This window comes from Lepisma saccharinum, chromosome 10, assembly GCF_977018435.1.
Source record: "Lepisma saccharinum chromosome 10, izLepSacc3.1, whole genome shotgun sequence".
NCBI lineage: Eukaryota > Metazoa > Arthropoda > Insecta > Zygentoma > Lepismatidae > Lepisma > Lepisma saccharinum.
In genome coordinates this window covers 14,891,763-14,905,646 of record NC_139238.1, presented here as the reverse complement: position 1 = coordinate 14,905,646, position 13,884 = coordinate 14,891,763, and the positions used below count along the sequence as shown (strand labels likewise).

Sequence of the window (13,884 nt, the reverse complement as noted above, 5' to 3'; positions counted from 1 at the left end):
GAACCCTTATTCTTCTATGACCAGGTCGCGAATCGATCACTGGATGTGCTCGGTAGGGATGGAACCTAGAGGAAACTAGTCTTGAAATTTGAGACGAGACAGATCTTAGTCTTGTCGAGCTCGAGATTTTGTTATGATTATGACATTTGACAAATTTATAAGACGTAGGGAGAATTCACACCGAAGCAACAGGCGACACGTACAGTGGGATCCATGAGTATTACCCTGCAAATTGTCCATGACTATTTTTATTAATTTTTTTCTTACATCTTGTGTGTTTTTAAGCGATGCATTTTTATGTATGCTGGTGAAGAAGTTGTCAACAGCTTGTTTTGAGTTGTTTTTAATTCTTGAAGCTCTTATTGGGTCAAATAAAGTGCACGAACACGGTGATGGACAATTTGAATGGTAATACTCATGGATCCCACTGTACCAGCCAATTAGCAGCAACGTTTCACAAAGTAGCGGCATGACAGGCCTCATAAGCCTGCGTTCGATTGGTGAAATCCTCAAGCGACACGTGTCGCTAAACGCGACAATGGAAGTCTGTGTCGGGTGACCAAATATTCAGGAAAAATTCGTATTTTTGGGGCCCCTAGCCGTAGCGTCGATTGATTGATATGCTTTATTTTACTTCGCTTTTTGTCCCACTTTTGCCTAATTTGCGAAGATGGGGATGAGTGAAGACATGATGAAATTGATGAATGGACACTTGCAAACATCCATGATGCCCAGGCCGGGGTTCGAACCCGGGACTCCTGGCGTCATCGTAGCGCTAACCACTCCGCCACGGAGGTCGACTCCGGACTCCTCAAACCAGATAACAGCGATGCCACGGGACACATTCAATGCGCTAATTTGATAAAATTTAAAAGATCCCATCTTTCGAACGTAATAGAGGTTGTGAGAGGAATCAAATTTATTTCAGGTTTATCAGTGCTTGTTAAGGTTCGCTTTGTGATTTCACACTTTCCTTGCATCACCTCCCAACCAACTTGTAGAATAACTAAATGAAACGTGATTTAAACTTGTCCATCTTCTTTTCTTTTCTCTTGCAAATCTTAAATATATAAAAGAGTTGTTCTCACTCACTGACTCGTGGTAGCGTCGACGCCTTGTAATCAAAGTAGGTTCAGTCCGAATTAGCCTTACTGTGCATAAAGTAGACTTAAAACACCAAATGAATCACTCGCTGACTCATCAACGCACCTATAAACCTTGAACCTATTTAGTAACCTGAAAATTTAGAAACCTAAAAGTTTCGGGGTAAGCACACATTAAAAAGAGATTTTGCGACAATACCCAAGGGGTATGAGAAAAGGGTGTTAATGTTTTCAAATTCTGATACGTTTACAGTCCGAACTCCTGGACCTAGAAAAACAAAAGTTGTTTAAAACAAAGTTCTCAACAGATGGCGCTCGATACGACTGTGTTTTTGCGGAGAAACGGATTAATGAACACGCCTAACTTATAAATATAACACAACATAGGCTAAATCGTGGGCTAATCGTTAGTACTCTTGTACAGGCTCAATGTTTACGAATACGTGGAAAATGAATTGCACAAAATTTAAAATTACACCCTATTATTGTTCATAGCGTGAAGAAGATCCTCTTCGTAACGTTATCCCATCATGTTCGTTGAATATTCCGGACGGATTCACCTGTAGAAATTCCGCCTTCTAGTATAAGGATAATTTACATTTATGAACAATGTAGCCAGTGGTTGCATCTTCAGATCACATTTACATGTACTTATATGTAACAAGGGGTGTAAGGGGCGTTCTTTTCTAAAGTCACCCAAATGTCCACCACTGGACTGCGTTTTGCAGACAAACGAGGCTTTGGCGCCAACAGCCTCTGTAGGAATTGTATTGTGTCGTTCATGTGTGTCTGTTCATTGATTTGGTTTATTTTTCTCCGCTTTAATGCCACTTGTGGCTTATCGCGAAGGTAAAGACGAGTGATGATATGACGAAATTGAAGAAGGGACACTCGAAAAGAACATCCATGAACAGGCCGGGATTCGAACCCGGAACTCCTGGCGTCGTAGCGCCCTGTGCTAAACTTCCCGTCATCCATCTCATTGTATCGCCATTCATCCCCATTGTCGCGATTAGCCAAAGTGGAAGAAAAGCGAAGTAAATTAACCAGTAATCAGTTAATTAATTTAAGTACTTCCTAATATTTGTCGGTAATTTCATAAGTTTCTGGTCGGATATACTGTACTGCACGTATTGATAACGCTAAATTTGAGGTTCTTTACTTAAGTTGTCTGAAGAGCTGAAAAGCACAACCGTGGGAGCAAGATGAAGGATGATGTCGCTCTTCCGTGAAGGAATGCGAAACCGTTAGCATTGATGAAAAGGGAAAGTGTTACTGGTGTTACCAGCACCTTTGCGTCAGAGGAACCCCTCGCAAGAAAAGACTGGAAAACATATAACTGTCTGCTAAAACATGAAGAAATAAACACCCCTTTACGGGCTTACAGTGTTGCCAAATACAGGGAACATTCCTTGCCACAGGAAAATTGAGGCAGAATTTTAGGTTGAAAAGGGACAAGGAGTACTGCATGCACGTCCGTAGATTTTTCCAGGTAGGAGCAAGGATGGTAATTTTTCCCAGGGGGGCAAACAAGGCACATTTCCCCCAATAATAGTGTTGTTCCCTCAAAAAACATTGCTTAAACTTGAATTTATCATATTTATGCAAAAATTAACACATATTATTGTGCCTGAAATGAAATTATATGTTAAAAATATGTAATATTTGGTTGACTTTCATTTCCAGAGGGGCACGGCCCCCTTGCCCTCCTTCCGCACGCCTATGAGGGGGAGATGTCAAAATATCCAAATTCCACAGGAATTTGAAGGGATTTGGTTCACATATATTATTTAAGCTCATCAGGATGTTAATACATATTTTTTTTGTTCGTCGAGTAATTTATTCACCCGAGAAAACGGACCACAGAGAAAATTTCAGTGAATTATTTTTCTATTTGTAATCTTCATTGTCTGTCATTCACATTTCATTTTTATCCTTCAATTAAACCCAATATTTCTGTGATTTAATGTTCCTATGGGCCAGTGGAAAAATAGTAGTAATTCTGCTACTACTAGTACTTAATAGTTAAGTTGATTAAGTCTTGCGATGAAAAATACATCCTACATTTTACAATCTGTTTTTCGATCTAAGGCAGTTTATGCTTTAGTTATTCTGTTCGAATACTAACTGAACTTTGTTTGTAACAAACTTTTTTATTTTTTCCAACTTCAAATGAACGATGCGAATTTGAAAGACTGGGGTGGGGTGGGGGGACCGGTTGGAAACCCGTTCCCTACGCCCATGTCTAGGAGCACTGACGTATGCAGGATTTCTTTCCTGAGGGGGCTGAAATTCTAAAGATGGACATTACATAGCGGGGCGGGGTACACAATACAGTATTTTGTAATTACCATTTTCAGTCTTCATTTTAAAAGTTATTCAAAGACAAAAGTGGTGTCATGGGATGAATTTAATGGGGTTTGCATTTACCACTTGATTCTTTCCGATATTGCTTTCATTTGAAAGTCTTGATTTTCTCAAAATTTCTGTATGAGCTATAAACCCCATAACTTCCCCCTGCGTACGTCAGTGCCTAGGAGGGCTCTAGCCTGGGCCTCTGTAATCTCGGAGCCTTCGCTTTAACCTAGTGATTCCCCAATATTGTGGGCCACCTAGTCCAACCATATAACTTATCTCCACCGGCTCTTGCTTCCATATTCTAATAATCTCCAACACTCTCTTCAGTTGCGTGCCTAAGGGGAGGTCATAAGCACCCCCTGGGCTCAGCATTCCTTAAAAAATAGGAAAATATGGCAATGTAGAGCAAGTTTTTTTTGTTTTAACTCCACTCTATATGTACTGGTAGGCTAATCGGAACTGGGCCTGAAGTTTAAGATAGGATCAGAACCACCATAAGCCCAGTGTTATAGCCCTGGCATTTTCACAGGGTATACGCAGAAATAATTTACAGTAATAAGCTCACTGGAGTAATGACCAAATTACGTAAGTGGATACAAACGAAACGAAAGTGGAAGGTAAATGCATTGTAGAGCAGAATGTATTCGCTAATGAATAAAGTTAACCAGAAGGTATACAATGTATACCGCCGTATACCCTCCACTACAGCCCTGCATATGCCTCCACAGGGTATCGAATTCGGTACCCTTTGATAACAAGACGACGACTGTACCAATATGTCAGGAAAAAAGAGCTGACTACTGAATAATGGGAGCATAACCCCCTTATGAAGGTCCTAGGTACGCCAGTGTCCCCCTTGCTATCATACCTGAGTGTGGAAGGGTGTGAATGCGTTATTCTGCCCAAGGTGATTGATTTTCTTTATTTTACTTCGCTTTGTGTGCCACCTTTTGCTAATTTGCAAAGATGGGGATGAGTGATGATATGATGAAACTGATGAATGGACACTCACATACATCCAAGCCCAGGCCAGGATTCGAACCCAGGACTCCTGGCATCGTAGCGCCCCTATGTGACAAAAAGGCTGCTATAAAGGCTGTGTAAGCATAGCATATGTGTAATGCTAAAGTTATAATAAGCCTAAGCCGAGTCCATTGAACTATAGTCAGGAGTTACACCATACACTCGAGACTAAATGAAGGGGTCAGGGTGAGATAGTGCCAATCAACTAATTGTTGGAAGTGGGACAGCTAGCCATATTGCTTTAGTTGCCTATTCTTTTGCATGGAATGGAAAATTCCTACTTTCCATTTTAAGTTGCTTCAGATTAAAACAGGGTGACTGAGTTACTTTCACTTGGTCACCCTGTTTACCAATCTATAAACTTTTCAATCTACCAAAGAAAAACTAAACATATCCTAAAGTTGAAAAAATAATATTTAACCATACTATACTATTAATAAATAGACATATCGTATACAATTCTGCTGTGCAATTTGTATTTAGGATGATCACAAAAAATTACACGTATGACAGGACAATTGAAATCCAAATCTTACAGAAAATTAGAAGCAAAAACTGAGATAAAGCAGATTATTACATCAATTAACAAGTTGTATTTACAAATGTTGGACAAAGTCAAGAAACAAATGTACAGATATATGAATCAAAATGAAAATTGATTTGAGGACTTTGATTTTAAACATAAAGGTTTATAAGAATTTTCCCTTAAAGTTAATACTCTTCTGCATTCTTACAGCCTTTTGAGGAATTTGGAGTCTTTCATTATCCTCGATCAATTGTTGTAAAGACTGAATCTGTTCCCGTTTCAGAGATTTATTGGCAATCTGTAGCATCATTCCATCCACCATCTTTCCTTGCCGCAGAGCAACTTTGGGCATCCTTTTCTTACTCAGATGTCGACTGGCATTCTTGTCTGTCAGTGGAACACGGTTTGTGCTCTCAAAGTACAAAACATCTTCAGTCTTTGTTTTAGTAGTTTGGGAAATGCTGCGTACCTTCTGGTTATTCACCATACGCTGTGTCTCCTTTTTGACGATTTTGGAAATGATTCGTACTGGACGACTCCTAAAGATGTATTGTTTATTAATTTCCTTTCTGTCAGGGATAGATTTAGTAATTGCATCTTTGCCTAGAACATCTCTTAGATCAAACGTAACTGATTTTTTGATAGGTGATAATGGTGTAGAAGCAATCAAATTTTCTGCTAAAGCAGTACTATTTGTGATTTTTAAAGAAGACTGTGCAGATGACTTAAAATTTGCTGGTAATGCAGTACTCTTTGTGATATCTGGCATACTCATGGTTCTTGAAAATGTGTTTGGAAGGGCACTTTCTTTCAGATGCCCAATATTGTCCACGCTGTCACCTTTGGTATCATTGACATTCAGCAGCCTTGAAAATGAGGTTGGCGGAACTACAGGAGAATCCACATCCAGTAGAAGAGAAGATCTCAGAAAGGTATCTACTTTCTTACTGTTTACAATTTTGTTACATGCTTTACTAATATTCTCAAGTGAAAGATCTTTCTGAATCGTGGCTGCAATATCCTGTACTGAGGCTTGCTTAAGACCAGATTGAACTTTGGCAAAATTAGAATGCAGTTTTGTCTTCAGATCTTCTGACCAGGCTGCAAGTACACCAATGTCCTGTGGGAGACAAGCATGATAACAGTCATTATATGTCTTTGTGTCTCATGTTATTGCTTTAAGACATTGTTTTGCACTAATGGATGGTATTTACCGAACAAATTCCCCCACAATTCATTGCACGAAAACATGCTCCACCGCTATATTTTGGACAAACACTATTATGGCATTATTATTATTTCTAATGATGAAGAAAATCTTAAGATAAATAATTTTATAATAAATAATTCAGTTTCTCAAACTAATTATCTCATAGCAGTCATAGTTTCACTTCCGCTTCTATTGAATTTTTCATTTTTCATCCTTTGTTTTTGCATTTGGAAAAAATATTAGTCTAGACTCTTTATGTAGCTATACATATGGAACTAACAATTTGACTAGTTTGTTTAATAGTTAAATTCCTTGAATATGTTTGAACTCTATGTATGAACTTCTGAAATCAGTTTATCAATTTCTTCTTCTAGTGAAAGCATTTAATATTTCTTCCATTTAAAGCTATGTGTTACCCCTTTTTAGCCAGTTATAGCAAACATAAAATAATGCTAAGTATTTGTTGATAATGAACTGGATGTATATTATATACTGTCAGTTTCATGATAATTTGATATAATGTCAGTGATTGTATTTTGACAATTTGACAACAAACTTCGACAAAATAAATAAACTTTGGAAATAGGAGCATTTCGCAGAAATTGCCTCCTATTTGATTAATTAGATTTATTTCAGGCATGAATCACATGCTTCCACTTACATGCTACTGTGATATTGGACGTCAATTTGTCACGAGTTTTGCACAAGTGAATCCTTGTTTGCTATCGGTCCTTTTTCATATAAGATTGTATTATGCATGCATATTAGTATACTGTATTACATTTATTTGTGTTGTAATTGTGTATGTCTTGGTGGCATATAAACAATATGTAGTAGTTTGTTTTTAAATAATTTAACAGATATGAACAAGCACGAGAGTGGCTTGTTCACTTGTTTTTGCCCCATCATGATCCGCAAAACTTTATTTTGCAAAATAAAGATTCACATGCTGCTGTATATATTGCCCAAGACTCAGTGCTTGAAGTGAGAAATGTTAACTGGGGGATGTTTGGTTAAGCCTTGAGGTTAACTGAGGGAATGCTCCTATGGTTTAACATGGTAACAATGGGACATCTTGGGGGATGCTTTGTAAAAATTTTGCTAGCTGGGGGGGATACCATACATCCCCCTGCATCCCCCCTCACTTTGAGCACTGCGAAGACCTGGGTGCGAAATCCTGGGGGGATGGGGAGGATTTCCCCCCACCAACAATCTTGGCATCTAAAATTGCACAATTCAAATATACTTTACTAAGAATAATACCGAAAACGCACACAAATTAATGTAGCTGTGAGTATTGAATGCATTCTCTCTCAAGAGATCATTAACAAATGTACATCAATATGCACAATAAAAGTAAAACAAGAATGCAAGGAAATAATAACTGAAATCTAATTGATTTATATTAACATAAAGCACAAACTAAACAAAAACTTACACATAATAAAACCACTTCAACAAATTCATAACTTATTAACATCTTAACCAGTTAGTAAAGGGCCGGCCCCCCTGGCGGAGTGGTTAGCACATTGCACTACGATGCCAGGGGTCCCGGGTTCGAATCCTGGCCTGGGCATGGTTGTATGTGAGTGTTCATTCATCAATTTCATCATATCATCACTCATCACCATCTTCGCAAATTAGCCAAAAGTGGCACAAAAGGCGAAGTAAAATAAATCAATCAATCAAGTTAGTAAAGGAATTAGATAGCTGCTTTACAATATCTGATATGTATACAAGTAAGAAATTAATTTCCTTTATGTAATAATAATAATAATATATTTTAATTGAGTATTTTTTTTACTTTTAATAACACTACAAATATGTATATCCTATTATTTACATATGTTTGTTGGGGAGGGAGATTGTAGATGAAGAACTTTCTCCCCCCCCCACCAGTTTTCAATGATTTCGCAACCTGGCCAAGACTATAATTCCATAGCTTTGTAATGTAGTAACTTCAAACTGCACAAAGATTATAAAGTATGATGGAGGTGTGTGTTGATGGTGTTGGGGTAGGGGGGGGGGTGGAGAACTACTGGATTCACGTTAAAACACTTTCTTTCAAAAATATTAACTCATTTCTTTTCTTGGGGTGTAAATGTACATTGATTAATTGATTGATTGAATTAAAAGTTTGGGTGTGTTGGCACTTGGCAGTTAAGGCCATTTTTCACCCTTGTATGTATATGGGAAAATATCCCCTTATCCAAAACTCTTACTTAAAAAAAGTTAAAACAAGGGGTGTAAAGAGCCCCTTGGGAAAAATTAAAAGTGCAGGATTGTAAAGGGACCTGCAGAAGACAAACACAACACAATAAAAAGTAAGAATATACTAAACGCTTCCTCACAGGTAGTGGAAGACACCAGCTCTCCTCAAAAATTTAAACACATTTGATAGAACACTGCTGTCATCGCCCAACAGGGATGACAGCAGCTGGCAAAATAAAAAATCAGTGTTATATATAAATACACTGATGATATAATATATCTGCATTTTCTCGCACACATTCTTTTCTCGATCACTCATTGCTTGTACAGTTCATAATTGATTGTGACAATATTAAGTGTATTCTTTTTAGCCTTGAAATAATAACACTAAGTGGTCTTTGTTAGAAGGGGGTGTCTTTCAGCCTTGCAGACAGCTCTTACAGAAGACACTTGGTAATAATGGAATAGTAAAAAGAGGAAAAAAACTGTGCTGTGTGGAAAAATCAGCATAAGGAACTACATTCTAAAGGTGATGCTGGAAGTGCCTTGAAGCCAGTCTCTTATTTCTGTTGGTAGGGGTGCCCACGGGGGGGATTATGGTGCAGGTTGCAACCTCGAGATTTTTTTTGAGGGATTTTTTTCCTTAAAATAATATAAAATTTAACATTTATATTTTTTCCAACATATATGTAAAAATTTTACACCTTAAATGCACCATATTTAATCCATTAGACGAAGAAAAGAAAGTGTTTAAGGGTATTATCGAAGGGTGGGGGGGGGGGGGGATATCCAGCTCTTACATATTAGGCCCTAATTGAAACGAGGGTTCTGTGGGGATTCTGAATGAAACTTAGAGGGGACAGTATCAAACTCTAGGTCTTAGATTATTGATTGATTAATTTGTTGCTTTAAGTCCACTTTATGCAGAGAAAGGCTAATTGGGACTGGACCTACAGTTTAAAGTGGGATCCAAACCACTATGTGCCTTCACATACAAGGGGACGATGCTACAACTGCGCCAACGGGAGTCCTAGGTTATAGATTATGGTGGGTATTTTAGTTAGAGGGGGATTGAGCATTAAATTGAGGGGGTATCCAATTCTTGTGTATTATTATTGTCTTAGACTTTTGCGGAAATTCTGGTGTGGAGACTGAGAATTATCTTTTTGGAGGATGCAATATCCACTCTTCAATATCAACACTAAGTAAAATTGGCATGGAAATTTTGGTGGTAGGATTGAGTATTAAATTTAAAGGGGGAGATAGGAAGCTCTTGATAAAGTGTTAAATCTTAGATTGTCAAGGAATTTCTGTAGTGGAGAGAGCGTTCGAACATTACATTTTGAAGTCTGCATTTAGCGATATGGTATCCACATGTTTTCGACCCTGAACGTGCCAAAGGAGAAGCTGGAAAAGAGTAAATATCTCGGGATCCTAAGAAAGTATTGACACCCCATTAAATGAATATTCTTGAAAGCCTGCAAACAAATGGATCTAAAAATTTTCTTGCTCGCTTCACTCTGTTGCTGTGATGTGTGTTTGGTGCTTAAATCAGGTGGATATGAAGTTTTTATACTATAGTTGCATTACAAGGGAACCGATATTCTCGGTTATGATGAACGATTTTAGGGGTGATCATGAGTGATGGGCACCGCTGTTTAGGGAGGAGGGGGCAGAGAAAGTATAATGTTCAGTAAAGCTAAGAAAAAAGTTAGACACGCTGTCATAATTAAATACTTTGTGGGGATTACAATATGGTTTGAAGGCACGAATGATATGATTTGGGGGAGATGCATGACATGATTTTGGGGGGATGCACCATTGACCTTGGGGGGGGGGATGGGCACCCCTGCCTGTTGGACTTCTGTTTCTTCCATGATTTCAAAAACAACTACTTCCAATAACACGTATAAAATGAGCAACTGTAAAATTTTTGCATAATTGTTTGTGAATTGTCAACATCAACGCTAAGACTTACCTGGGATGATACCTGAAAGAAAGTGAGTGGGGAAGCAGAGGGAAAGAGATGCAGGGTAAATATTTTCTGAGGGCAGTCAAGTTTACCACTATACCACAACAATGCATTTGAGCAAAAACAACACTTATTTATTGATTGAGATTTCCTTGGTTGCTGGAGGGGGGAGATGATAGGGGAGCAGATGGGTTGACTGAGGTTGTCTGCACTCTCCCCCCTGCCCCCCTTTAGCACCATCACTGAGACCTACATATTTATTATCATTTCATCTTTGTTTAATCCTAAAGTGCTTTAGTTCAAGCACTGTACATATTGTCACAAGATGTGTGTGTGTTTATATATACATACGTATATGTCTGGGTTTGTAGGTGTGTATTTAGTTTTATGTAATTTTATATGTATACTACTTATACATACGTTTTTCTTTTTGTCTTTTTTATTTATTTATTTACTATATTGTTTTGTTTTCTATTTTCTTATTGGATATATGTACTGTTTGTATTCTGGCAAGGGATAGAACACCATACGTTGAACCTCACCCGCTAAATAAAGATATATTATTATTATTAAACACCTTGTGCTGGAAAATACATTTTTATTCACTATTTAATATTTTAAATGGCACGTTCCATGTTTTTACAAGAGATGACAATAGGAATTGTAGCTTTCCTGGAGACGTGATTCAAACAAGCATTTTCGGGTTACTAGTTAGATTAACAATAAAAACAATAACAGAATTTGACATATAAGGCAATACATAGTATACACTCAAATGCACTTGGGGACTGATAAAATCGCAGCCAAGATGTTGAAGTTATCGCTCCCCTGCACTAACACAAATCATCAATTTATCTGCACTGGAGAATTTCCTTCCATACGGAAGAAAGCTCACATAATCCCATTAGCAGAGAAGAAGAATATTCAAAGTCTTGATGATATTAGACCTATAAGCTTGCTGTAGGATCTATTTTGATTTTCAATTATTCATATGTTGTTCTTTCATCTTTTTTATTTTCTGTTTTGCTTTTTATTGGATATTTGTACTGTTTGTAGGAAATGTACGTTAGCTATAGATTGTATTCCGACAAGGGTTAGGTTGGAGAACAGCATATGCTGAACCTCCTGCTAAATAAAGATATTATTATTATTATTTACTCGGATTACCAGCTGGGTTAAGTTGGTGTTTACTTTGGGGAATGGTGGGGTAAGTGTCAACTTAGCCCAGTGGCGTATTCTCTATGTCACCATGTTTATCACCGGCAAACCAACTTTTTTTAAAGGATAATTGCTCATTATAAGTGTAAATTATGCAAATTATTAAAACAAGCTTCTAAACCAGAATTTAAGTGATTTTTTAAAGAACTTAAAGAATGGTTTATGTACATGCCACTGGTCGTTCTCCATCTCACCCTTCTGACGAATCGGTTTCTTTCCAAATTGTACCTGGGGACTATTTAAAAACAAGAGACCTGCGGGCCTCACTTCCACTGCTGCAATGAGCAGCAGAACACTGCTTGTTCCTTCCTGCTTTCTGTGCCACTCTTAACAGAGGCAGTGTTGCTACATGCAGGGAAGTTTTCCTTGATGAAGGGAAATCCAGGTTCACTTTTAGGTAGAAAAAGAGATTTTATGAAAAGTATGGATATTGCTGGAAAATTTGAAGTTGTCGAACTTCTGCTTTTTGTTTACTTGCATGCCTGCATTGGTGTTTAATTTCTATTACATTTAATCAACCTAGATGGAGTTTATAATAAGTACATATTGGTCTAGGAATTAATTCGTCCGGTTGTTACGCACACATTGAAGCTGTAGTTCAAACACAAAATACATAAATACCTTAAGAAAAATATTGTCCATCGCGAACCACCACTTTTGCTCATCTGTCAGGCAAGTTACGGATTCTGTGGCGAAAGAAGTCCTCATCCTTTTAAGCGATCCAGTCAGAGACCCATTTTTCGATATCTTCTGAAGAAGTGAACCGCTGTACAATCAAATCGTTATTCATGCAATCGAACAAGTAGTAGTCCGAAGGAGCAACGTCTGGTGAATACGGCGGGTGGGGTAAAACTTCCCATCCGACATTTTCTAAATAGGTTTTGACCGGTTTTGCGACATGTGGGCGAGTGTTATCATGTTGAAAAATAAGTTTATCATGTCTGTTCTCTCATTCTGGTCGTTTCCTGGCCAGAGCTTGCTTCAAACGCATTAATTGTCGTCGATAACGTTCTCCATTAATAGTTTCACCCGGTTGCAGCAGCTCATAGTACACCACACCTTTCATATCCCACCATATGCACAGCATAACCTTTGCACAGTGAATATCTCGTTTCGGTTGTGATGGACCTGGCTTCACCCAGGCCTTTTTTCGTTTCGGGTTCTCGTAATGGATCCACTTCTCATCGCCAGTAACAATGTGATGCAAAAACCCCTTTCTTTTCTGTCTTTGAAGCAGCAATTCGCAAATGGTTTTTCGTCTTTCAACGTCTCTGTCTTTCAATTCATGTGGAACCGAATATGACATCTTTTGAATCATTCCCATGGCTTTGAGGCATTTGGAAACTGTTGTTTGATCAACGCCTAATGCTTCTGCAAGTTCTTTCTGCGTTTGACACGAATCCTGATCGAGCAATGCTCTCAATTCTTCGTCTTCAAATTTTTTTGGCTGTCCAGGTCGCTCTTGGTCTTCCAGGCCAAAATCACCACTTCTAAACCGTGCAAACCACTTCTGACACGTTCGCTCAGCTAGCGCATGGTCACCATACACTTCCACCAAAATACGATGACTTTCGGTAGCACTTTTCTGCATGTTATAGTAATGAAGCAGAACACCCCGCAAAAACACTTTATCTGGCACGAACTGCGCCATGTTCAGTTGACTACAAAATGCTGTTGTTGACGCGTCAATCAATTGCCCTATACTACGAACGATGCACGCTGACAGGAGTTTTCAACACATGTGTGGATACACGGAACTGTGGGACGATACGCTCGTTACGCCATCTCTTGTCCAGGCACACAAATTAATACCTAGACCAAAATACAATAAATAAGAATTGTTGCGGTAAATCAGGTCAAATATTCAGAATATGCCACGGACATAGCCCGGCTGTTAACCTGAGAACACTTGTTGGAAGGAGAAGCCAGTATTGTGAATTACATAATTTTTCATAAATTAGATTTTCATAAATGTGTTGATTCAATTTAGGACTGTGAAAAACGTCAGATACTGGCATTGGGAAATGAAGTAGTACACTGTATATATTAAATAGTGAGTAAATGGAATAATTCATAAATACTTTCATGGACCTGAGTTGTTAAATATTTGATTAACCCAGTGTTTGAAGTGAGGGGAGGATGCAGGAAGAGGCTAGCAAAATTTCCACAAAGCATACCCCCTTCTTTCTCTTTGATACCATGTTACGCCATAGAAGCATCCCCCCAAGCTAACCCCATGGCTGGACCAAACATCCACTTAGAG

At 38.2% G+C, this 13,884-nt stretch overlaps 1 protein-coding gene across 1 annotated transcript in view; it reads right to left on the bottom strand.

Moving 5' to 3' along the window:
• Positions 1–4,982: 4,982 nt before the first annotated feature.
• LOC145993781 (lipase 3-like) overlaps positions 4,983–13,884 on the bottom strand; it is a 61,419-nt gene continuing 52,517 nt past the window's right edge. Inside the window, exon 8 of the mRNA XM_083129574.1 lies at positions 4,983–6,130. Within this exon, the coding sequence (XP_082985700.1) occupies positions 5,174–6,130 (957 nt within the window). The 3' untranslated portion in view covers positions 4,983–5,173. The remainder of the gene's footprint in view (positions 6,131–13,884) is intronic.